Here is a 26,406-nt window from a genome sequence, read left to right on the forward strand (position 1 = left end):
CCTTCTTTTCACTCAAGATTTACGACGTAAAAACGTAACGACAATCGTTCTAGTAAATCGCAACCTGCTTTTAGCGTTCTGCTGCGTGGTGGGTTCAAAAAAATCAGGTCGGGGAGACTTGGCAATAGTCAGTATAAAAAAAGAGGAAAGGGTTTAGTAAACCACAAGTTCAGTGTTAACCAACAGTATAGCATAGTTGCTAAAAAAGGAAATCTGAACCTTGGCAGCATTCATGAAAATATAATGTCTGGGTGAAGGAAATTCGTGGAAGATTATTATTTCCAGTTCTGTAGTGTCAGTGATGAATGGTGACCAAACAGAGAAACCAGAATCGTGGAGAACTTGGAATTCCCTAGGTTAGGAGCAGCTCACGGAATTGGGAACGTCAAGCATAGGGAAGGAACTATTTGGAGGAGAGGAGAAGATTTGTTGCAGTGTAATGGAGAAGAAATTCTTCCGATGGGCTCACGAGTTCAAATACCTTGCATGGTAGTTATCTCCCTTGACCTTGGTTTCTGACTTGAAATACGTGAAAGATTATCATGTGGGAGCAAAGCTACACTTAAAAAAAAATCTCTCTGGAAGGTAGAATTGAGACCGATGGTCAGAAATTACAGGGAGAGAAAGAAAAAAACCACCACACAATGGGAAAGATTTTTGCAGTTCACATACTCAACAAAGGATTAATAGTCATAATAGATAAAGAGCACCTATAAATCCATAAGGAAAAAAAAACAGTAAAAAAAATGAACGAAAGACAGGAGGGGTCATTTCACTTTCAGAACATGTTACCCAAATGGTCAGTAAATATGTTAAATTGATAATCGAGAAATGCAAATGAGTACCACGACAGGATCCCATTTTACACCCATGAGATTGTTGAAAATTCGTCTCGGTTAGCATATGGAGAGCCGGGAACTCTCACGGCCTGCTGTGTAAGTGGAAATTAGTGCAACCGCTTTGGGAAACACGATTGTCATGGTGTCTAAGACCGAACGTGCTCACACCATGTAGACCAGCAGCTCCGCTGCTGAGCGTGTCACTAAGAAGCTTACACGCTGCCTCAGTGGGAGTGTACACAGTGTTCAAAGAGCCATTTTTGGTGACCCAGAAAACTGGGGACCATCTAGACGTCCACCACAAGGAAGCGGAATAAGATCGTAATGTATTCGCCAATGGAATACCACGTAGCAGTAGAAAGAAAAAAAAAATTGAACAAAGTATAGCATAAAACATAAGGTCGGGTGAGAAAATGAAACTATGAGAAAGTGAAGTGAAGAAGGTATCATTGTTTTTTGAGTGAAACTCTCTGTTGAAGCTAAAAACGAGCAAAACAAACGAAAACGTTGTTTAGGGCCATATATCTATGTGGTGAAAATATGTTTAAAAGCACGGAAATGATAACCACAAAATTCAGGATACAGGTTACCTGGGGTCGAGAGATGGAGAGAAGCACAAAAGTAGATTCGAAGATGTTTATTAATATTTCCGGTTATTAAGTTGGGTATGGGTCCAGGGTTATATTCATTTTTATTATTCTGCTTCCAAATTTTATACTTCGTATATTCTTTTGTGCATATATATGTACATATAAAATACTAAATAATAACTTTAAAATTTATTGTAAGAAGGGAGATTGGAATTTAGCATAGAGAAACTTTCTTAAAAAAAAAAAGAGGTTTGTTAAAAATGGAGTGACCTTCTCAGGGAGGTAGTGACCTCTTGTCCCCAGAGTGGTTCCAGAAGTAGAAAGAAAGTTCGGATGTGAAGCGCCGTGAAGGGTGGGAGATGTGGGAGGGACGAGGCGGTATGGTCCACGTGAATAGGAGGCTACACCCAGCCTCTCAGTAGGTCCCAGTTCTAACTCCATCCTGCTATATTTCTGCATTTCTAAATCGACCTATGTCTACAGAGATCTAGATAAAATTGTGGGAAGAAAGTCGGGTCTTAAACTATTTACGTATGGATTTTTTTTTTATTATATATTTTTATAAGTACGGGTTTTCCACTTTGTGTTATTTCCAGTTTTCCTTTCCTCATGGGTATCGACGTTATCTGTATTTTTACGTGGCTTCACTCCGCTCAGCTTTAGTTGTCTACAGATGTACGAAATGCCCAAAGAAATTGGCTAAGAGGATAAATACTGACGTTGGCGTTTCAGCCAGGGTTGAATTTAATATCTCAGTGAGGAGGGGATATATTATTATTATATATATTTGGAGCGGAGCAGAAGACACTGCTGTGGTGTAAAACAGTAGTTTTTTTTTTTTTTTAAATGATATTAAAAAACATTTTAAAATATTAAAATCTTCATAATTTGTGATGCCTTAGATGCCTTGCTTTACACCTTAAGGAGACCGTATTTCAGAAAAATGGAAGACCAAGATGCCCTGGTGTGCGTATCCGAGAGCATTCCAGAACCGACTGTGGAATGGGTGTTCTGCGACTCACAGGGCGAAAGGTACGGCCCGTGTGGACGGAGCTGCCACTTCCTTTACACTCGTGGTCTTTTCCTCATGTAGCTGACGTCATATGGTCTGGACAGTTGAACTTGTCACCACGTTAACAGGCAACTTTGGCTCCTTCGAGAGCGATCAGCATGGACCGCCCAGGGAGGATGATGGGATGTTCTAGTAAGGAGCCTTTTTGGGGCTCCCCTGTGTTGTGTCCCTCAGCTGCAGGGTCCTCCCCGGACATTACATGACACAAATAAAACCCCTTTTAAGTTATAGGATTGTTAGCTCCCTGAGCATCTGGCCGGGGGGAAAAGGAAGGTATGGATTTTAGTGTACGATTCCCTCTAAGTAAGAGATTTCCCTGTGAATAAATGTTTAATTTGTGATTGTTCTGTTTATTCTGGAAAAGTGGCTTAATAAGATTGTTTAAGGGCACAGAATCCAGCCGGGGTTCAAACCCTGGTTTGCTGACTACCTGTGTGGCCTTGGGCAAGTCCCTTGACCGCTCCTTTCTCATCAGAAGAATGGGGATGGCGAAAGTACCTACTTCAAGGATTGCTAGGATGATTAAACGAATTGAAATCTGCAAAGCATATAGAACAGTGCCTGGCAGATAGTAGGTACCATATAACTGTTTACTTTTGTTTTTTGTATGTGCTGTGTAGCTAAATTTTCACAAAGTAAGAAAAGTTTTCACAAAGTCAGAATTCATGCAACTTGAACTAATTAAAGTTTACCAAATGACTTTTTTTGAAAAATGGGACTAAAGAGGAGAATAGGTAAGAAAGATTACTGGATGATATGAATACGATCCCGAATTTTAGAGAGAAAAGGAAAAGAGATTGCCTGTAGATATATATGAAATGTGTGTGCAGAAAAAATAAAATGATTGAAAAGCTACACACTAAAATAATAACGGTTGTCACCTCTGGGTGGTAGGAATCTGGGCCATTTAAAATTCTTTTCTTTGGGCTTTTCTATATTTTCCAAAATTCCTACAATGAACCCAATTACTGTCATATAATAATAATAATAATAATAATAATAATAATAATAATAATAATAAATCAAGGAATGATACATAAACAAAGAAAAGAATACATTTCCCTCAAGTGATAAAGCAGAGAAAAGGGACTCAACACAGACAGTAAAATCCACATGTGCTTTGGGAAACTCCTGAGCAACCGAAGTCCTTCTGCTGAGGTGGGATTGGGAGGGGCCCACCAGGTCCTGGAACGTGGTGACAGTCCTCAGGAGTGACACTGAGGCTCAGCTCTCTTGTTGGCTCTGGGAGGTGACGACTTTTGCAACGAGCCTCTCTCCGCCCCACCCCGCCCCCACTCCCGTCACCGGTTGTCTCTTTATTGCCTCAAGGAAAAGATACCTGCCGTGTGGAGGTGTGTGTAAATGGAGGTGTGTGAAAATCGAATCGTGCTTCCTTTTTTCTACCCCCCCCACCCCTGTCCGTTGTGTTTTCTTTCTCAATTCTTCTCTTTCTTTCTCTTTAAACAACAAAAGGAGGTCACCGAACACACAAATTAAAACCGTTTTATTGTGTAATTCTCTCTAGTGTTATTCTCGTTAGTTGAGATCACGAGTGACTAACTAGTTCTCTTCTGAACTTTGCTGAAACCAGAGATTTAGGTTTTTATTTACCTTTTCACCTGTCTCCTTCTTTGCGCTCTTAAATAGGCTCTTGATAAAGGACTCTTTCAAAGGCTCTAGAACCTTCAACTTTGTGCTTCTCCGGAACATTCATCTGTAATTTTATTTTATTTTATTTTTTTAATTTTTATTTATTTTTATTTTTTTGTCATTCATTTCCTCCCCCCTTCCTTCCCCTCCCTCCCCTCAGGTAACCACTAGTCCATTGTCCATGTCCATGAGTCTCTGTTTGTCTGTCCTGTTCATTTGTTGCTTTTAGGTTTATGTCCCACACATAAGTGATATCATGTGATTTTCAACTTTTTCTGTCTGGCTTAGTTCACTTAGCATGATTATCTCAAGGTCCATCCAGGTCGTCACAAATGGTCGTATTTCATCTCTTCTTATGGCTGAGTAATATTCCATTGTATATATGTACCACAGCTTCTTTAGCCAATCATCTATCATTGGACACTTCGGTTGCTTCCATATCCTGGCCAATGTGAATAATGCTGCTATGAACATCGGTGTGCAAATCACTTTTCAGATATGGATTTTCAAGTCTTTTCGTATTTCATCTCTTCTTGTGGCTGAGTGATATTCCATTGTATATATGTGTCACAGCTTCTTTAGCCAATCATCTATCGTAGGACACTTCGGTGGCTTCCATGTCCTGGCCATTGTGAATAATGCTGCTGTGAACATCCGTGTGCAAATATCTTTTCGGATATGAGTTTTCAAGTCTTTGGGGTGAAATACCCAGTAGAGGGATTGCTGGATCATCCGGTAGATCGATCATCTGTAATTTTAAACCGTGTTTAGTGAAATGACATTTATTTTCTAATCGTAGCTGTACGGGAGAAAGCCCAGCTGTTGTTACAAAGGAGGCGAGCGTCCTCTACGAGTTATTTGGCACAGACATAAAGTGCTGCGCAAGCAATGAGCTGGGGAGGGAATGTACGAAGCTCTTCACGATAGGTAAGACCATGATGTTATGGATTTCCATTCTTAGCGACTATTCCTTAGAAACGATCCAGGACTAACTGTGACAGCCTAATCGTTTGACTTCTGAAACCCTCCTGTTCTTTCCTACTACTTGTAACGGATTCTATAACTGCTACGCGATTTAATAAGATCATAAAAGATTGATTCACTTACTAATTTTAAAGATGAATAACATCATAAGAGGTTCGTAACGTTCGAGATGACGTTCACATCTTTGAACATCTTCAGAATATTCGGGATGTAGTTTGCGGTGAAGAAGAAAATCACTTTTTTTCTGACTCAGGACCTTCTTGTCTCCTAGATCTAAATCAGAGTCCTCGGACCACATCGCCGCAATTATTTCTTAAAGTGGGAGAACCTTTATGGGTCAGGTGCAAAGCCGTTCACGTAAACCACAGATTCGGGCTCAGCTGGGAGTTAGGAAATAAAGCGCTGGACGAGGTAACAGCCCCGCGTTTGCCTTCTGAAGATCCAGAAACCGTGAACCGATAGTCTAGGTTGAAATCATTAAATTCACTCTGTTTTGTTAAAACCTAGGGCAGCTACTTTGAGATGAGTACCTATTCCACAAACAGAACTATGATACGGGTTCTGTTTGCTTTTGTATCATCAGCGGGAAGAAATGATGCCGGGTATTACACTTGCCGTTCTTCCGAGCATGCCAGCCAGTCGGCTCTGGTCACCGTCATAGGTAAAGCGGGCTGCTCATGCTTTTCTTCCCTCGTAATTTTAGTCGCTTTAGTGTCGACTGGGAGGCGTGTGCCACCGGTTCTGATTTCGACTTAACGTTGCATTGGAAACGCTGAGAAAGTCACTGAATTCAAACAGCTCTGCAGATCTCAGCTGCCCGCTCCCTTCTTTGCCAGTTAAAGCGAGCCCGCTTGAATGTCACCGTCTTCCTACTTACTGCATTGTAAGGTGACCATCTGGGTGTGGAATTTTGTCTTCCGGTAGACTGTAAGTTTTGTAAGGTCAGGCAGGGGTGATTCCTTCTACCCCATGGTCCTTGACACAATCGGGCACGTAAGAACTTACAGAGAGGGCAGTGAGCAGCGACCGAGAGAACCGGACAAGCCCCTACATGCATTGAAATTTGGGTGGGATCTGGAGGATTTGAAAATGATCACGCTTTAAATAACCTCAGATTCGGTGGCAGCCTTCGGCCCTCACGAAAATGCCACGATATGAAGACCTTCTCTTATCGCACTCATAACGAAGGTTCCACGGGAAACTTTGCGAGTGTTGCTGGCTAGAGCATTCTTTTACTTGTGACCTGAGGTCATTTTACGTGGGACATGTCACTGTGAGCAGTTCTGGCTGAGGACCCCTTCTCTGTACGTGGTCAGCTGAGCTGGCGGGGCTCTTTCAACCTCCGGAAATTGCAAAATCTGTAGGCTTCTTTATATGTATTTTCGGGAAAAAGAGTCAATGATTACATTCAATTCTTAGAGGAATCTTGACTCCGAAGGTGCCCAGCTCAGGCTTATGACGGGATATGTCTGCGTTTCTTGTCGGACTATCGAATCTGACCTGTAGCGTGATTTAAATTTTACCCAAATTTACATCTGCGCTTTCTTGCGTTAAACCCATGAGTAAAAATGTACTTATCATCTCAATATGTTTCCATATGCATTTCATTATCTAACTTATAAATGGTTTATTTTTCTTGTTACAGAAAAGGGATTTATAAATGCTTCCAAAACAAGGGAGGATTATGAAATTGACCAGTATGAAGAGTTTTGTTTTTCTGTCAAGTTTAAAGCATATCCGCAAATCAGATGTACGTGGACCTTCTCCCGAAAATCTTTTCCTTGTGAACAAAGTGGCCTTGACGACGGGTACAGGTGAGGCCAAACAGAGCATCTCGACTCGCACACATTCTCAGCCCAGCTCTTCCGGCTGCTTTAACGGAAGGGTGGTTTCGTGTTGTGAGTTCACATATGATCGAGTTGACACCGAAGATGAAAAAATCAACAGCAGATGCAAGGACACAGGAAAGACAGTCGTGGAATCAGTTCAGATGGCGTGAGCCACCGTGCACGTGCGTACGTGCACACACACATACACACACACACACACACACACACACAAAACAGAAAGCGTCCCGTGAGTTTGAGTAAGGTTCCTCGGCATTTTCTGAGTCACCAGAGTGTTGCTTCCTATTTGAGACAATGTGCCGCAGTAAGAACACCGAGTCTCCCTCGGCACGTTTGCAGATGATGAGGGAAACAAAACCCCTTCAAAACAGCAAAACGTTACCTGCGGGTGTATCGATTTAAGTTTTCAAAAAAAAAAAATACAAATGTAGAAATTGCTCATTAATAAAGGCCCGAGGAAAATTTCATTTTCCTGGGGATTTGTACATCCGTACTCGAGTTTCTCTTAGGGGAGAAATTCTTTAGTCCCTCTATGGAAAACAACAAAAAAAAAACAACCTTTTTCTTATATTTTCTATAGCTATGACACCTCTTAAAATGAATCCCGTGGTACGTGGTTTCGGGCTAGACTGTGAGTGACAGAGAGGCACTTGTTCTCTCTCGAGCATGTCAATGGCCTGGAATATTTAAATCATTGTCAACACGTGTCCGGGCCATAAACTAATTGTACAGAAATCATCTGGGCAGATGTTAGAGTGTGGATTCCTGGATCCCGTTCCAGGCACGCGGAAGCAAAATTGGGGCAAAACGTCCAGATTCTGCATGTTTAATGACAACCTCTGCTGTGATTCCTGTCACGGGTCTGGCTAGTTCTGTGCTTGCAATGTGGTAGCTATAGAGAACTAACATGGATGTTGAGAACTTGAAATGTTCTTCCTGGTTGACTTGACCACCACGGGCCCGTGTTCAGAAGGGTATCAGAGCTGTCACTGCCCGCCACCTTTGTGTTGTAACTCAGTGTCAGAGAAGCTCTTAGCATCATGGGGGTCTCTTTTGAACCCCATTCGCAGATAGAACACCAGTTCAATTTAGTTCAACAAATATTCCTTTAATATCTTCTTATGGGCTTGATGCCATGAGGGGCCACAGGAGCGAATAAGGTAATGTCTCTTTCCTCCAGCCCCCCACCCAAATTTACTCAGGTAGGATCAAGTGCCAGAGGCCACCTGGGAGATCATTGCAACTGAGCTGGTGACATCTGTCACAAGGTCTTGAGATTTTACAAAATCGTTGGTTAGAGGACCATGTCTCCGATACATGGGTCGTGGGCCGATCTAGCGGGCTAGTTAATTTGGTTTCGGTATATGATCACGATCTGCTCTCCTGACCCCACGTAGTTACCTTACAACTCGGTAGCCAAATGAATGGATCGGGGCGGATCCCGAGCCAGGTACAGTGCTTTGTACCTCTCATGCGTCGTGACCTGGTGACACAGTCGACTCTTTGTGTGCCGAATCTCACCAGTGAGTTTATAAGCTCCATAAGGACAGGCTTTCTGACATTTCCCTATTTTTGTATAACGACTCCTTCAGTCAAGGGGCGTTGAATAAATGATCGAATCATCATCACCCCGGGAAAGCCACTCAGGGCCAACGATCAGTCAGGGGCATGCGTCTTTTTCGCAGTGCAAGGAACAACAGATGGCACTTGCCACACCACTCAGCTCTCAGTGTTCGTTTTATTTAAAAAGTTCTCGAAGAGCTACAGTGTTTGTCGCTGATAATGACACACCAGGGGTGACAGGCCGCTTCATACAGACGAAAAGGGAAGGTGTCACCACACCTCCTTTTTCATGAAAAAGGTGGTCAGAATATTGCATAAAAAATAAACGAGCAAAAATTCGAACACGAGCACTCTAAATGTCTTCTGCTCTCCACATGAGGCTCTGCGTTGAGATAGGGGGAGGCAGACTAAACTATAATCTGAGTTCTCTTATCATAAAAAGTTTCCATATTACCAGCACACCCAGAGAGTAGTACAGTGAGCATCCTACCTAGATTCGACGATTTCATCTAACTGACGTTTGTTGGCGGAGTACAGTGTTTTAATCGTGTCGCGGGAGACTACAGTCTGAGCGACACAAGTGTTTACAGGCAACCGAAAAGTCTGTGGCAACCACACGACTCCTGAAGAAAGCTTTGGTGTGGTGGCAGCAGTGTGTGTGCTGGGCCTGTCAGCTTCTCCAGCTTCTCTACCTTCGCAGCTTCATTTCTGCAATTTACTTCCTCAAATTTTACACCCAAGTCGATTAAGGCTTGCCTTTATGTGTATACACGTTATTAAATTATAACTTCCTGGCAGTTCTGACATCCTGGTCTTGAGAAGTGGTCGTAGGCTATTTCATCCGTTAGTTTGCCTAATTTCTTATCTCTGTAGGATGAATTACAAACAAACCTACCTTAGCTTTTCTTAGTGTCATGCTAAAAAGAAAAAAACTCCAACTTATTAGAAGGTTATAGTTATTTAGTAATCTCTTCTGCAAGACTCTCCTGGGCTCGCCCTATGCTTGCGTTTTTCTTTTCCCCAAAATATTTAATTTCCCGACTCTCCAAGTCTAAGCTCTGCCCGTAACGGACATGGACTCAGCAATGACAGGTCACTGCATTGTGGCAGTCGGCTGGGTTCTAGGTGAGGACACACGTTTCTTCTCTGGAACGAACGGAAAAGCAAGCTCTCAAATCAATAAGTGATATATGATTACAGAAGCCTGGAGAGCCTCTTGCTAGGGTTGGGTTTTGTTTGTTGTTTGTTTGTTTTGTTTTCTGAAGGAGATGATGAGCCTTGAGCATTTACAGAAAGGAAGGAAAAAATGTTAGGGTGCAGGGTCTCCAACCCAGCCCTGCCCCCCTCAGCTGGCAAGTACTAACCATATACTCACTGAGAACAGAAGAAACTTCTTTGCGTTCTTGCCGTGTGCCAGACAATGTGCAGAGTCCTTTATGTGGGTTATCTCCTTTAATCCTCATAATCTCATTTTATGAAATACGGGATATGGGTTGAGTTGCTAGACCAATTACACGGGGCAAGGTCAATTCCCTTCACTCTTGTTTTCTGAAATTGCCTTTAAAATAAAAATGGAAATAACCCCCATAATTCCACCATGATAGAAACATATAAATAGAGGTTTTTGTACAAACATAAAATTAATTACAACCTGGTTTTTCATTTTAAAATATTGTCTTTCTACGTTAATAAGTATATTATTATATCTTACATTTGTTACAGTATCATTTTAATGTGGCATAGTATTCCATTTTTTTAGAAAATTTTCACTAATTCCTGTTGTTGGGCATCTTTGCATTGTTCTTTTTATTTTAATGTGATTTTCTCACTTACTGTATACCCCAGAGTAAAGCATCTAAAGTTTTTTTTTATTTAAAATGATTGCTGGACTTAATAAGCCTCATAATAATGATAAGCTAATCCATATACTGTGTTTCTTATGTACTAGGCACTATTATAGGCGCTTTATATGAAACCACTTTCGTAAAAACTTAACAATACGTTCTCCAGTAACCATATGAGGCAGATACTATCACTATCTGCATTTCACAGATGAGCAAACTGAGGAACAGAGATGTTAGGTGACTTGCCCAAGGTCACCCCACTGGGCAATGGCGGAGTTGAGATTCCAGCAAAAAACGTCAACTCCGAAGCCTCTGTTTGACGCTGACTCATTTCCAAAGTACGAGATTCTCAAAAATGCAAGCTCGTGCCTTGGTTATTTAAAAATGAAAGCGTGCCTCCTTATGAGCTGGGCCATGCTTTGCTATCGAAGCCTTCTTTAATGGTCATACCACGCCCCCAGGTTTGTCGGCACCCCCGAGATAAAATTTAAATGAGCATGGTATTGTAGAGACTAAAATAAAATCGTCGGCACCTCTCTCCCTCCCCCACCTGCCCACCCTCCCCCACTCTCTTTATCTAACTCAGGACAGAAATTCAAACAGATCAGATTCAACCTCAGCCGGCTGTACTCCCCCCTGCCCCAGCGAAACTTCTGTCTGAGGGAGATAGGATCACCCACTTCCTGATCAGGTGTCCTTCAGTGCTTGTAAAGCCACCTCAGTCTGGTCAGCTCTTGGCTCTCTCTCAGCTTCCCCAAAACCCGCTTTCTTCTTCTCTGCATTCTGATGTGACTTTGATAATCCCTTGGTCTTTGAATAAAGCCCCTTTTCCTTTGTAGCTCCTGAAAGAGCCTATCCTTTCTCTCCCCCTGCCCTCGAGGCACCGAATGGAAAATACAAATGACCTGTATTTTGATCGTATAGGGGAGAAAACCCTTATCGTGGTCGTAATGAGAATACACCTCGGTCACCAAGGTATGACGTCACTGTAAACTCCAGTTTGCTCGTCCGCATCTCATGCCGGCTGGCTTTTTTTTAGAAAAACACTAGGAGAAAGAGGAAGCTTTGACTCTCCCGGCCACCTAATTGTGAGTCCCCTTGGAATTTCCGGAGGAGGCTCAGCCACACGGTTGTTGCTGTTGTGAGGGTTGAGCGTCATGCACAGGAGCACAAGCATTTTAAAAGGACCTGGGCAGTCACCTTGTGTTCAGGCCATTTATGAGGGGTGGGGACATTTTGGGTCCTATCTCGTTTACGCCTTGGCCAGAGCGCTCCCAGTGAGATAGCACCAAAGATTTGGAAAGGAGAGTGTTCACAAACCTCTTGCTTCGGGCTGCGTGATAATCACTGGTTATATCGGTAATTGCTTTTTCTATCAAATGGACCGGTGGCCTTGGCAGGGTCCCTGGCCAGCCACACAGCTTCTTCTTTCCTTATCTTCTCTCTCGTTCCTTTTCAGGGTCTTTGGCTATGGTCCGGGGAGAATTCTATTTTCCCTGAAAGACGCTCACATCTTTGTCGTCTTGGAACGCTTAAACCCTGTCCCTTAAAGTCTGGGTGATTTCCTTTTCTCCCTCGGGTTATTATTTAGCTGTCTCTCAAGCTTCCTACCACTTCCATTTTGCCGGCCATTCCTTTCTTGCAGAAGTAGGTCAGGATAAGAAATTCCCTTTCTACTTCTTTTTTTTTAAAAAAAACTTTTTCCAGGAGAGTCGATATACAATATGATATTGGTTACATTTACGTAACGCATGACGTGACGCCCCCGATGAGTCTAGTACCCATCTGTCACCGTACACAGTTATGACAGTATTATGTTCTCTATTCCCTACGCCGTTGTTGACATCCCTGTGACTTATTTTATAACTGGCAGATTGTACTTCCGACGCCCCCTCTCCTTTTTCGCCCACCCCCTTTTTACTTCAGCCTTCCTGTCGATAAGACAAACGAGAAGTTTGTTGAATGCTAACTCGGACGGGCCAGAGCTGTGAGTTTCTCTCATCGCTATAAGCCGTCAGAATTTCCTTTCGCCTTGAAGTTAAGGATGCATAACTCTGGGGTCAGATAAACATGGGCTCTGAGCTGCTCATCAGTTGCTAAGACTGTGATTCAACCTTTGGGGATCCGCTGGGATGCTCTTCCCTTCCTCATTTGCATATGCAGTCCAGCTGCTGCTAGCTCTTTTTTCTTGGGGGCGCCTCTTGGGGTCCCTCTTTCCTCTCCTTTCCTGTTTCCCTGCCTTAGACGACACTCATTGTTCCACGCTCTGAACTCCGGAATCTGATCTTCTCCTTCTCCCACTGGAATTCTCACCGTGTACCGTGACTGCTTTCTCGGCCCATCTGCCTTCGCCACCGAGCTGTAAATTCTGTGGGAACATAAATCTATTTTTTTCTGACTCGCTGGGGTCTCCCCGATCCCCCCCACGAATAGCCTCCACCGATGACAGGAGGATGAATGAATGAATGCGTGAGCGCACGAATGCATTCCTGGGTTACAACAGCTGCCTACGTACTTCCGACAGGCTTCTTCTCCTGCCATCGGTCTAAGTGAAAGTGCTGGTCACGCTGTCCCTCTCCTGCTCCGAAGTCTACAGGATCTTCTCCTTTCTCCATCAGGTCTAAATAATGAAGCTGGTTTTCCGAGGTCCCCGGTCAGTCGGCCTCACCTACCCGTTTAGCCCTCTTTTCCCAAGATGCATCTCTGCTCCAGTCTAGAGGTCTCCCGGTCACTCCCCATTGTGGCCTTCGAGTTCCCGTCTCGTGTCTCAGAAGTCTCCTCAGAAGTCTTTTCTTTCTTTTTCACTAAAACCGACTCATCCACGAAGACCTAGCTCAGGTCCCCCTTTTCGTGGAGTCCTCAGAGCTTGTCTCAGCAGCGCTGGCCTTGCATCCTTTGGTCCTCTATCGGCCCGATTCTATTTAACGCTTTGACTATTCCCCTGACGTGGGTTTTGTCTCCCCACCTGGGTTACGATCGTTCTGAGGACAGGAGCCATATTTTATGGGTGTTTTGCAGCCCACAGGACTCCTAGTTTATGGCCCGCCTCTACTCAGCCTTCTGCTGTTGACGTTTCCACCCAGCACCTACTAGAAAAAGCGGTCATTTTTTTTTTAACTTCAAGGTTCCACAGAGGAGGCCTGATTAACTACCTTCTGAAAAAGCCTTAGATGTTCTTCATCTAAGGGAAGTTTTTTCTATTTCTCCAATGCACAAAGGTGTATCCAGCACCCTACCTGTCCAACACCACCCACATCCCACTGTGACAGCCAGCGTCCGTATGCCCCGTGGGCAAGGCGGACAAGCCCTGACTGAGATCGTTATCCGTGTCAGAATGCGTTGAGCGGTTGGTGAGCCCTCCCAGTGGGTGCTGGAGCCTGCTGAGACCCCCCCAAAGGTTTCTGTACAAACTCAGTGGAAATCCCTCATCACTGTTAGTTGCTGTCTGTGTTGGTCATAGGTCCCGCTTTGACCAATGTCAGAGAGCTATTCTTTCAGTCGCTGGCTCCTCCCCCCATGGAGGTTCTTCTGGGTTTCTGGGAAATGGACTAACCCGGTAGGGACGGGAACCTTCTGAGGCTCCCAGCCCGGATCCGTGCTTCTTAACATTTCACGTGCGTATGAGTCCCGTGGAGCTCATCTTAAAATGCAGGCTCCGACGTCAGCAGGTTGAAGGCGGGCCTGAGATTTTTGTATTTCGAGCTCCCAGACCATCCCGATGCTGACCTTGCCTGTCCTGGGACTGCACTTGGAGCAGCAAGGGCCTCGCACACAGACTCTACCTTGTTTACTGAACTTCGGAGACCGAGTGTCTCCAGGGAGATGGCTCCCGTGCATACATGTCCTATAAGAATTGAGCTAAGTCTGTCTTTAATTCTTTTCCAAACAGCCTATCTAAGTTTTGCAACCATAAACACCAGCCAGGAGAATACATATTCCATGCGGAAAATGATGACGCCCAGTTCACAAAAACATTCACGCTGAACATAAGAAGTAAGTTATATTGTCAAATTCAATTTTTAATCTTATAGCTTCTTAATGATTTATTAACTATGACCAGAAAGAGCTAAGTAATGGCGTAGAGGGAATGCTATAAAACTTTTTATATACGGAAGTGTTTTGAAATGTTACTTTGACATCTCCTGGCTTTATTTATACATATATCTCTTTCAGTTTCATCCTTTGAGGCTAAGAGACCTGTTCCGTGTCTTCTTTGTTTTATTCGTGACCTTTACTGACGTTAGTCCTTTGGAAGGTCATGTTAAGGAAAGGCCAGAAGTCGTATTACCTGTCATTTACTTGTTTTGACGACTTTTGTATCTCTGGTCTATAAAAAGATGAGAGTACGTTTCGCTGGAATTTTTGCAGATACCCGTGAAGCCAAGAGTTGTTTTGAAGTGGGCGGGTAGATAGAGGTCTACACCTCAGCTCTATGCAGAGCCTGGCTACGGGAAAGTGGTGTGCCGCAGATAGGGGGCAGGGCTGCCTTGCGGAAGGGTCCGTGACGAGCGGGAAAGAGGGAGTAACCAGATGTCTTGAGTCGCCCTGCAGGAGACACCCTCCCAGAAGCACAGACCGCTCAGAGTAACCAGGCCGCCTGTATGAAGCTGACTTCGAAACCATTTCTGGAAAGTACCATGCCACACGTGCTCATTGTCCATGTTATTCTCTTCAGGGAAACCTCAGGTGCTAGCCGAGGCGTCAGCAAGTCAGGCTTCCTGTTCCTCGGATGGATACCCGTTACCGTCTTGGACCTGGAAGAAATGCTCAGACACGTCTCCCAAGTAATACAGACGTCGGCGTCCCTCCTGTTGCAAGAACATGAACCTCACACTCTCTCTGACGCATTGGCCCTTTCTCGCGAATACAGTTTCAGAAGACACAATGACGTGTTTTAAATGCTCGCCTTCCGAGTTCACCATAATTCTACATGGTCCTCCATGGTTTCTGATCACTCAGCATAGATGCGTCTGTTTGCGAGCCCATCGGTCTGATGGCGCCACCTGTCTAATTTCCCCTTGTCTGCTGTTTCTTTTCAGCTGCACGGAAGACATCACGGAAGGCATCTGGAATAAAAAGGCTAACAGGAAAGTGTTCGGGCAGTGGATCTCGAGCAGTACTCTGAACATGACCGAGGCCGTCAAAGGGTTTCTGGTGAAGTGCTGTGCATACAATTCCCTGGGCACGTCCTGTGAAACGATCCTTTTAAACTCACCAGGTACACAGCAGGCGCTATCGTAAGGCACCGCATTCAGGAAGTTCCCACTAGAATTAGTCCCTGTCCTTCTCTTTTCTTTGGGGAATTTTACAAGAGAGTAGAGGTTCCACGACGTGTAACCCGAGAGGGCTTTTTGTCAGACAGGAATCCCCACCGAAGGTACACCATGGTGTCGCTTAGGGGCAGAGGGAGCTGACGTCCCCATGACTCATGCGTCGAGTGTTGGGGTAGAACCATAAACTCCAACAATATCTCCCGAAAGACCCGATTCTTGAGAAACAGATTTAGTAATTTGGCGTCGCTACCATTTTCCCTTTTGCTTAATCTCCTTTTTTGCCATTAGTCTGCTGTGTTATAATTTTTCGTTTGTTTTCTAGAGCCCTCCTGAGTTAAGCAATTCTGAAACGTGGCCCCCTATCCTTACCACTTAGAGTCACCAGCAACCCAAACTACCTTCTCCACATTCACACAGTATCTTCATAGGGGGAACACAAAGTTATTTTTTTTTAATCCGACTCGTATATCCGATTAAATAGATGTGATTCTTATAACTCTAGGAATTGATTTCTAAGAAAGGGTTCGGAATCATTTAAAATTTTCTAGGAAGGAAGTGTGTCCTTGATGCCAGGGGGCCCCAACCCCCCGGGGCCACGGACCCCTCTGGGAACCAGGCCACACAGCAGGAGGTGGGTTTGCAGCGCTTCCCAGAACTAGCATCACCGCCTCAGCTCCGCTCCAGATCTTCAGGTGTTAAGATTATCGTAGGAGCACCGGTCCCTGGTGCCAGAAAGGTTGGGGACCGCTCGCTGCTCTATGCAACCATTGCCTTATTTTCTTCGAGCCGTGGGGTGCTTGTAGAGAGCTTGTATTTGGAAAGGGCTGCCAATCATGGCGACTCAAAGGGTTATGGCGGGCGTTTACCTATGCTGTCAGTCGGGGATGCTAACGCACTGCTTCGTGACACTCTTTTGTTGCAGATCCCTTCCGTTTTCTCCGGGACAACATCTCATTCTACGCAACCCTAGGGCTCTGTCTCCCCTTCATTGCCGTTTTAACCATGCTAATTTGTCACAAGTACAAAAAGGTAAAAAACAAAAACAAAACAAAAACAAAAACACAAAAAAAAACAAAAAAGAAACAAAAAAAACACCAACCAAAAAAACAAGTAAAAACTCATTGTTTCCTGTTTTAGAAGAACTGCCAATTGCTAATTGACTCATTATTTCATCTCCGAAGCAATTTAGGTATGAAAGCCAGCTGCAAATGGTACAGGTGACCGGTTCTTCGGATAATGAATACTTCTACATCGACTTCAGAGAATACGAATATGATCTCAAATGGGAGTTTCCAAGAGAAAATCTAGAATTCGGTAAGAATCGAATGTTCCAGACGTTTCTGTAGCATCTCCCTTCTGTGCACTCAGAACATGCACTCACTCGCCATTTATCTTGCAGGCAAAGTGCTAGGATCAGGAGCTTTTGGGAAAGTGATGAACGCAACAGCTTACGGAATTAGCAAAACAGGAGTCTCCATTCAAGTTGCGGTCAAAATGCTGAAAGGTACAGTCGAGTACAATGACAGCTGCCCGGATGGGCCATGCAGGCTCTCACCTCTCACCTCTCACCTCTCACCTCTCACCTCTCTTTCCCGTCATTTCTGTGGCCACCACTTGCCTGTGCTTCAAGGCTGCAAAGGGAGGGAGTTGGGCTTAGTGTCAGCCAAGTCGTGATTGTAAGATGCAGGTCGCGAACCCCAAACTCTACTTCTTCTTTCTCGTTCAGGTTTTTGTTTTTGTTGTTGGCTTGTCAGACAGGAATCCCCATGGAGTACTGCTCGATATGTTGTTGGTATTTGGGGATACTGTTGCTACAGGCGGATGCTGTTTCAGCCATTTCGGCATAGACACTGGGTAGAAGAGCGAGCTGGAACTCCGTATCGCTCACCACCCCTTGCTCCCTCCACTCCCGTCTGGGGCCCACCGCCCTCTGTCCCCTTAGCCTCGCTCACTTGGCGACAGCGCCTCTCTGGCTTGGGCGTAAGTGATGGATGGCCTCCAATGAACCAAGTCCGATGGGCGTTTTTCAGTCCTCACGGGACTTGAAATTTTTAGCCCGAATTGACACGATCGACTCTTCTCCATCTTTAAGGGCCTTTGTCCTTCCGGTTTCCACGTCCTTCGCAGCCCTTTGCCGGCTCTTCGTCTCCGACCCCGCTCTTTAGTGGAGTTCTCGAAGGCTCGCTCCTGGGTCTCCTTCCGTTGTCACTGCCCACGCTCGCCCTGCTGGGCCATCTCAGCCACACCCGGGACCTTCTCCCAGACACCAGTGGTTCATGACTGTGTCTTTCGTCTGAGTGTCAGGCCCTGTATGCAAATGTCTCAAAAGTCCCTGTAACTCAGCTCATCCAGCAAATTCTTCCAACCCTGTTCCTCCCTTGACGTGCCGTCCTCAGTGACGGGCACAAGCGCCCATGATCAGCCGCATTCCACAGTCGGGCGATCGGGAAACCCAGGGCTCATCCTGGACAGGGTCCCCATCCTAACGCCCCAGAAGCGCTTCCTGTCAACTTTCCTGCTATGCACTGCTACCTCTTTTCAGAGTCTCTACCCCGAAAGAAGCCCAAGTGACGATTATGAAGTGCAAAGCGGATCCTGTCATTTTCCTACGTAACATTTCCAGTCTCATTCAGCTACTCCCGAAATACCCCACAGGGGCCCGCGGGGCTTGGTGGCGGCTCCCCACCCCGCCCCAAGCTCGCAGCCTTCTTTCGGTTCCTCCAAGCGCCCCCGAGCTCTGCCCAGCTCCTCCTCCAGGTCTCAGCTTAAATATTACTTCCTCAGGGGACCCTCTCACACCGGGGATGAGATCAAGGTCCAGGCCGTATGCCTGTCTTGGCTCTCTGTAGACTTTTTACCCACCCCCACCCCCGCCAGGGGTCATCACCAATATGTAATTATGACCTTTAAGTGTTCAGTTACTGTCTTAATCTGCCCGTTAGTCTGTAAGCCTCACGAGGTGGGGTCTGTATCTGTGATGCTCCGCTCTCTTTTGCTCTTGGTCTTTGCTCATTCTCTTGCTTCACTATAAAAAGTTCTTCTCTCTGGCCCCTCGCTGTGCGTTCTTCACCTGGCTAACTCCTGTGGTCCTCAGGTCTCAGCATAGACATTTGGTGTCCCCTTCCCCACCCACCCCTCCTAAGGCTAGGGTAGATGTCCCCTTGGTGGGACCCCACAGCACCGTTACGTTCATTTGCCACATTGTATTGATCACATTAGATCGTAATTGTTTATTCACCTGTCTCCCTCTCCCAGGAGACTCTGAGCTCCAGAAAGACAGGAGCTGTGTCTTGTCTGTCATTTCTTAACCCCCCATCCCCATGCCTGGCACATTGCCTCATACATAGTATGAGGCATTGAGACAATAAATACTCAGGAATGAATGAATGAATGAATGAATGAATGAATGTCAGGTAATGGCATATAAAAACACTTTTATAAAGTTAAGCATAAAATATACTATTTTGGCCATGAAGAATAAGACGGGGGACAAGTGAAAGCCACACATTTCTATCAAACACGAGCCAGTGGAAGACATGAAATGCTAGCTGGTCACAGTGCACGAGTGAAGAAGGGTCGCACGCCCCAAACCAAGATGCTGGAAATAAGGGTGACCCTGATGGTTAGGATCCCTCCCAGGACAAAATCGTGAGACCTGGAAATTGCTTATCAAATCTTCAAGGAATGTCTATGGCCACGCCACCCGGATCATACCCGATCCCGTCTGATCTCGGAAGCTAAGCAGGGTCGGGCCTGGTTAGTACTTGGATGGGAGACCACCTAGGATGACCAGGTGCTGAGGGTATTAAAACAAAAACAAAAACAAAAAACGAATCTTCATGGAATGTAAAGAAAAGTCACCATGTTTGTAAGAAAAAAATAAGTCAGCAGAGGGGTGGGCACCGGCTGCCTGGTGCCCGGAGCCTGGGGAGGGGAGTCCAAAGACCTTCCCGTGGCCTCTAGGGTCTGGCACCCACCTGGGCAAGGGTGCCCTGACCACCGGCACATCAGCCTCAATGACACAAGACGTTTGAGCTCATCAGTAAGCATGTATTATTATCGTTATTATTTTGTTTTGTTTTTTGAAGGTCAATATCAAGGACTTTCATTTTGGTAGACAGAGAAGCATCCAGTAGAAAGGCACATTATTAGATTCAACTTTTATGCTACAACCTTTGGAATTCTTTCTGAAAACACAGCATATTGTTATTCCAAATGCACGTATTAGTTTATGTACTTTTGAAATTTTTATGCGGACCTGCTCCGAAAACTGAGGAACGTTTTGATGCATTAAATGACCTAAAATTTCTATTTTTTAATTTTGCATTTTATTTTATTTTTTTTATGCCCTTCCTTCGATAGAGAAAGCAGACAATTCCGAAAGAGAAGCTCTCATGTCTGAACTCAAAATGATGACTCATCTGGGAAACCACGAGAATATTGTGAATTTGCTGGGGGCGTGCACACAGACAGGTAATCTATTCCCCCTGAAAACTCCCAGTCAAAAATATTTCAGCCTGAAGGCAAAGAGGACACCTGTTGTCACACGGTTCCTTTTTTCTCAGTCACAGTGGGATTAGACATGCGTGTACTGCCATCAGATGGGCCGCGTAGAGGAGGCCTCTCCCTTTTGGGATGTGGCACGTGATTCTAAGCTCCTTAGCAGCTGGCACTGCACCAAAAGTCCATTTCGTCGTTTCTCTCTCTGCCTCTCCCCAGCTGGGAAGCAGGCGTGAATGCAGTGCTGAGAACGGCCACCGAGCTGGGCCACTGCCCGGGCTGGGCCGGTTCAAAGACACACAGCCAAGGCAGATTTCAAAGCTCGTTTTCCCAGATCTCAGGGCAGCATGCGCTCTGAGTCTCTCGCTTCTGCCTAGAAATTCCAGAGCGATGTGCCCGAGGGTTATCCTATCCGGGATAGCCTGCCTGGAATTGGGGCTAACAGAAGAGAAAACGGACCTAAAGGGAGATTAGGAATATATTTCTCCCTCCGCAGGCAAAGAACAAATCAGCCTATATTTACCAAGTGCCCGTTATCCATATTATTTCCGATTGCAAACTGGAGCATCTAGGCGGGCAGGGGTTATTGGTGAGGCCACACGTACACCAAAGGCCAACAAGGCAAGAAGATACTGCTTTCCAACGGGGTTAGAGCAAAAAGCTGAAGTTGAGTTTCAAGGGTAAGAAGGGTTAGGCTCAGAAAAAGTTGCGTTCTCCCTGAGTCAGAGGAGAAGTGAACTCTCAGAGGGTGTGTTCTCTGCTACCCAGACATCTGAAAAAAATCATTTTGGTATTTGTGTACCCATCGTGAAAACTGTCACTATTTCAGGACCCATTTACTTGATTTTTGAATATTGTTGCTATGGTGACCTTCTCAACTATCTAAGAAGTAAAAGAGAAAAATTTCACAGGACGTGGACAGAGATTTTCAAGGAGCACAATTTCAGTTTTTATCCTACTTTCCAGTCGCATCCAAATTCCAGGTAAGAGACTAGGTCACAGTGTCTTAATCGTACACCCTAGAACACAAAGCATGATGGTTCAACAACGTTCTTTCACTTCCCCCGCCCACTGGCCAATTTCTAAAGGCCAAGTCCAGCGTTGTGTCATCTGCGTGAGTCCTTAGACCTACTCTCGTCTTTGCTAGTTTCCCTGTCAATTTAAAACGATGAGAACTTTCTCTTTGGTTCAGGGACTGTAGCTGAGCCGGCTACTGTCCATCTGGGCCTAAATCACACACAAACACACATCCGGTTTGGGGAAAGGTGCGTTATTCGACCCCCTGGTTGACACACAGGTATCGGTAGAGAGAACGAACCCTTTCCCCAAAGCCCTGGAACATCTTTGTAGAGGTCCCGGGAGTATTGCCCAGAAGAGCTTTAAACTCACGAATTGGATTTTAAGAAATTAAGACGGATCCGTTGGCGTAACGTGATGGGGACAGAATCAAGGAGCGGTGGCATTTGCCTCCGTGCTCCGCCTCGTACCCTCCCCCGTCCGTGCCAATCCTCCGTGATTCTCGTCCCAGGCAGGCGGAGATGCAGGCCGGAGAAGTCTGGAAATTCTTCGCTAACGACTTGAATGTCGTAGCTGTGGAACACCCTTCTGAATGAATCCGCGGGCGTCCTGAGTGACCCCTCACTCCGCAGTGCTCCCCAGTTTTCCTGCACACGTGAAAACTCTCCCTTAGCCTCAAGGCACGTTGGTCAGAGGCTCATGTCTTCCCTGGGGGACTTTTGGAGGGCACACTGGCCATTCCAGCCTTGTTTTCTGAGTGTATAAGTTTCAGGGCGGAGACCCAGCCTCTGAAAGCTGGAAAGCCCACGGGGATCCCCACACAGGTCTCTGTGCGGTTGCCCTTTCCCGAGTCACACTCGTCACACCGGTCCTCCCTTCCACCCTCCTTTCTCGGTTCATATTCTGAAACTGAGAAAGTTACGTAACGTCACCTGTACACTAGAACAGAGAGCTTGTCCTAATGAGTCAGACGTGGGTGACCAGCAGTGACCGCGGCTGGCGAGCTTCGCACCTGTGGTTCAGTCGGTCGCTGGGGTATTAAATATTCCTTTTGGAATATTTGTGGCTGGAAAGCATTAGCCGTTTTCCAAAGATTCGGAAGTTGTAAGTTGGAGTAAACTTTTAGGTTGGAGTAAATTGAATCGTCGTATCTAAAGCTCTCAGTGAAGAGCTCCATCGAAGAGATTGTCATTATTACTACTTATTAATTTCACAGGAAAAGGGAACAAGCTTCACAAAGGCCACCTTGAAAAAAAGAGGATGGTAGGACACTTGGAGGTCTCTAGACCTGTTTGACAGGAGCCGAGATGGGGAAAGCGGGCTGAGCTTAGAGACAGAGGCCGAGGTGTGAGGCCTAGAGGCAGTCTTTACGGACCCCGTGGTCTCTGCAAATCGTGTCCATCTCATGAGGCCTAAGTTCTCTTCTGTGACACGTGGCTTGGACACCACAGCTCGCAGAGTCGTGGTGAGGACGGAGGCCGTCAGATTTCATCAGATAACGGGCCCGCATCTTCCCCAGTTAGACCGGCTCAGTTACACAGATGTTTTTAATTCCACACCAAGAAAAAAAAGGACAAGTTGATGCTGCGCTTTTAATTTAAAAAGCCCGTTTATAATTGGAATCCATTTCTTCGATGGACTGTATTTTTTTTCTTTTTTTTACAAAATGTCTACTCAGAAGAAAAACATAAATAATGAAATAATGATTTTTTTTTAATAGTATGCCCGATTCGAGAGACGTTCAAATACATCAGGATGCGGATCACATCTCAGGGTTCAATGGGAATTCATTTCAATCCGAAGGTAATATTTTATTCTAATTAGCAGCACTTTAAAATAGAAAGGAATACAAGAGTTCTGCGTTTGCTATTTTTTTTAAAAAGCGTGTAAGTGCAAAAACGTGCTTTTCTCTGCTACTCTCATCTATAGGCCTCACTAATGCAGATTTGCTTTAAAAGTCGTTAAGACCCAACGGTTTGTATATTGTGAATCTTATGTCAATGTTTCACCACTGAGGGTTATTTTATTTGGCCATAAATTAATCAGAGCCCCTATTACAGATGGTGAGTTCTGAGTCAGCGACTGGGTCCACTTCTGGCTTCTTCACTTTCCGGCTCATGACTTTGAATACATTAGTTCACCCCCTGACTCACAATGTTTTCATTTGTAAAATGGGCCTAATTCATACCTTCCTCAAAGGACTATTAGGTGGATTAAGTGGACGAATGTTGAGTGTATCATATGGTTCACAAAACGTGATAGGTCGATTGATGTTAATTCTTTTTTCAATGTGACTAAACTACCCAGCGCCAAAGAAGAGCGTTTGGAGTTCCTGGCAGATCAGGAAGCCATCTCTCACCAAAGCCGCTGGAAATTTACTTGATCTCTCGAGCAGAAAAGAATCTTTAGGTGACTCTTCAGCTCACATGGCCCTTGTGCCAGCAGGATGATGATCTGAGAGCTTCGTTGGTGCGTCTTGGCACAGACTTTAATAACCTGGGGCTTTAATAATCTCCTCGTAGAGATTTAATAAGGCAGCTTCTTAGCGTTTTGGCAAAAAATGAGGACCCGTTCTGTCTTCTAGATGAAACGCAATACGAAAACCAGAAAAGGCTGGAAGACGAAGACGACTTGAATGTGCTTACGTTTGAAGATCTTCTCTGCTTCGCTTATCAAGTTGCCAAAGGAATGGAATTCCTGGAATTTAAGTCGGTAAGCTCCTTTTAAAGAAGACACTAACAACGAGGAGAAAGATAATTTTGAAAATGAGAGGTGTTTTTTTTTTTTTTTTCCTCGTTTATTTTAACTCCTATCCCTTAACATGTCTCTCCCGGCCTTATCCACTGTTGAAGTCACCTAGGGTTAATTACAGTATTAAGACTCGGGAGCCCTGATGAGGTAATGCTTGTCACTGCCCTCCCAGGCTGCCCACGGTCCTCTCAAATTTCCAGGTAGAAAGTCCCAAGGATCCCTCCTCACACAGAGGTGGTGTGTCAGCCCTTCCTCAAACGGTTCAGGTTGTCAGGTGACTCCCTCCCCCACGGGCATTTGGCCCGGGGGGTGACTGGAGGCTCAGATATCCTGTCCTCGGCTTGCCAAGCCAGCCACATTAGGCACCTTTGTCTGTTTCTCAGCGTCTGTCCTGTGATGGGTGGCGGCCCTGGGTGCCTATCACCTCCTCTGCTGATAATCCCGGATCTTTTAGGGCTGTGACCAGAAGGCCCGGCTCCGGCCTCAAACCTGGTCTCTACCTCCATTTCGCATTCCTTCTATACTTGCCTTGCAGCCAGGCTGTCATCTGACATTTCACGGGCCTCCTGCCCACGAGCAGATCCCAGCCGTTCTGGCTACTTTCTGTCCTCGTCCGCTTACCAGGCGTCACCTCTTTATTCCTCCAACTTTTCCTCTTCCTTTTTCTTCGATTATTTCATTGCCTTCCTCCCCGTCTCTTCCACTCCTCCCCTCTTTGCCTCCTCTCTCTTTCTCCCTGAATTGGGAGGGAATCGTTTCAACCGTATTTTTTCCTTTAAAAAATTACAGCCTGCGGTATAATGTCATACATCAATTCTATCTCAATCGAAAACGGATTAACGCGAAGTAAATCAAGAGCTTCGAAGATCAGGGAACAATTCTACTCACAACAGCAACCAAACCTATGAAATCATCTTGAGATAAACATAATAAGAAACATCTCAAGTCCACGTGAAGAAATCTGTAATACTCGATTAACGGGCAAAAAAGAGGACCATGACAAATGAGTTCTACTGTGTTCATAGGAGAAAATCGATGTTTAAAAGTCAGTTTTCTCCAAAGTAATCCGCATATTGAACACGACTCCAGTTAGAAGCTTGAGGGTTTTTTTTTTTTTCCCTCATGGATATTAAAAGTGCCCGTTACCTTCTTTGCTCCTCTTTTGCATCCTCGCTCAATAGGTAAAAAAAAAATTAGTCTCAATGTTTCCCCATCCCTCATCTCTGTGGCACGTTCTTCTCATGTTCCTACCGGCTGTCAGAGACCCCTTGTCTCGAGTTTCTTCATCTGTACTTCACCTGCCCGCCTACGATGATGCTTTCGCAGGTATCTTTGTAGACTTGGCAGGGGCCGAGGGGTGGTACCCACCTGGATCGTCTGCCCTGGTTTGCCGCCTGTAGTTAAGTAAATACCCAAACCGCTCACACCCGGAGGCTAAGGCACCCTGCTTTTTTCCACCTCTGGGCTTGTAATCATAGAAAAATTTTGAAGAATACCCAGTTTCTTAGACCCTCTTTCCTCGTTTCCCCTCTGAGTCATCATACCACTGTTACTTGTGTGTTTTTGCCCCTTCTTCTCCAGCTGGCCCTCAGTTTCTCCTGTAGGTTCAGTGACTCCCTCAAAGCATTATGTGAGCACTGATGAGCGCCACCATGCTAGGGGCCGGGACAGAGTCAGATCTCATCGTTAGGGGAGAGGGACAAGCAGACATGCACACCAAAGATGAGACTGTAGCGCGATAAATATTGTATTCCAGTAAGTTCTGGGAACCCAGGGGAGGGACAGGCACCCGGGGGGAGGGGCAGACAGGCCTTTTGGAAGGAAAACCGGCAGGGAATGTGGGCTAAGGGTCAGAATGCAGAACCAGGGGGAAGTTTGTTGAGAGAGGTTGTGAGCTAAACATGTCGAATGCGAGGTTCCTCGGGCAGCAAAGCAGGGCTCAGCCGGGAAGTGCTTGGCTGTGCCTAACGATGCTCAGACAACTGTTGGGGTCGAAACTGGAGATCCGGGTGACGGCAGTTGTATCCGTCAGCTCGGATGAAGTGGCTCAGGGGAGGATGTGGCATGCAAGGGCGCGGCCTTGGGGAATGACAGTGGGCTCAGGCACAGAGCCCAGAGCTGCAGGAGGAACCAGAACCGTGGCAGGAAGGGAACAGAGGCGAGTGACCTGCAGAGCCCACAGAGGAAGTGCCTGAAGCGGGAGGGGCTGGCTAGACAGGACCGGAGGCCACCGAGGGGTCCAATCAGATCTCGCCCGGACAGGCTGTGCAGGTCCCCACGGGGCTGAGCCAGGGCAGAGGACTGGGAGGGAAGTGGACAGCAGGCATCAGGGAATGTTCCAGAAGCAGCACAGTGACCGCAGTCACAGCAGCTGAAGAACTGGGCCCCTCAGTTATTCACAGAGTGGGTCACACTTCATGATGACTGCTCACGGCCCGGTAAAGATAAGACACCTTGACGAAGTACCCATGTCCGT

General features: G+C 45.7%; 1 protein-coding gene and 1 pseudogene across 1 annotated transcript in view; both read left to right on the top strand.

Moving 5' to 3' along the window:
• FLT3 (fms related tyrosine kinase 3) overlaps nt 1-26,406 on the top strand; it is a 48,100-nt gene that overhangs the window by 11,459 nt on the left and 10,235 nt on the right. The window contains exons 5-19 of the mRNA XM_025047083.1: nt 2,332-2,461; nt 4,951-5,078; nt 5,407-5,546; nt 5,643-5,801; nt 6,786-6,949; nt 14,279-14,382; nt 15,065-15,173; nt 15,429-15,607; nt 16,585-16,691; nt 16,844-16,976; nt 17,062-17,166; nt 20,025-20,135; nt 20,992-21,145; nt 22,900-22,982; nt 23,764-23,891. Coding sequence (XP_024902851.1) covers nt 2,332-2,461; nt 4,951-5,078; nt 5,407-5,546; nt 5,643-5,801; nt 6,786-6,949; nt 14,279-14,382; nt 15,065-15,173; nt 15,429-15,607; nt 16,585-16,691; nt 16,844-16,976; nt 17,062-17,166; nt 20,025-20,135; nt 20,992-21,145; nt 22,900-22,982; nt 23,764-23,891 — 1,934 coding nt within the window. The remainder of the gene's footprint in view (nt 1-2,331; nt 2,462-4,950; nt 5,079-5,406; nt 5,547-5,642; nt 5,802-6,785; nt 6,950-14,278; nt 14,383-15,064; nt 15,174-15,428; nt 15,608-16,584; nt 16,692-16,843; nt 16,977-17,061; nt 17,167-20,024; nt 20,136-20,991; nt 21,146-22,899; nt 22,983-23,763; nt 23,892-26,406) is intronic.
• Nucleotides 19,349-19,467, top strand: LOC112480060 (annotated as a pseudogene).

The sequence above is a fragment of the Pteropus alecto genome, unplaced genomic scaffold (assembly GCF_000325575.1).
Source record: "Pteropus alecto unplaced genomic scaffold, ASM32557v1 scaffold80, whole genome shotgun sequence".
Taxonomy (NCBI): domain Eukaryota; kingdom Metazoa; phylum Chordata; class Mammalia; order Chiroptera; family Pteropodidae; genus Pteropus; species Pteropus alecto.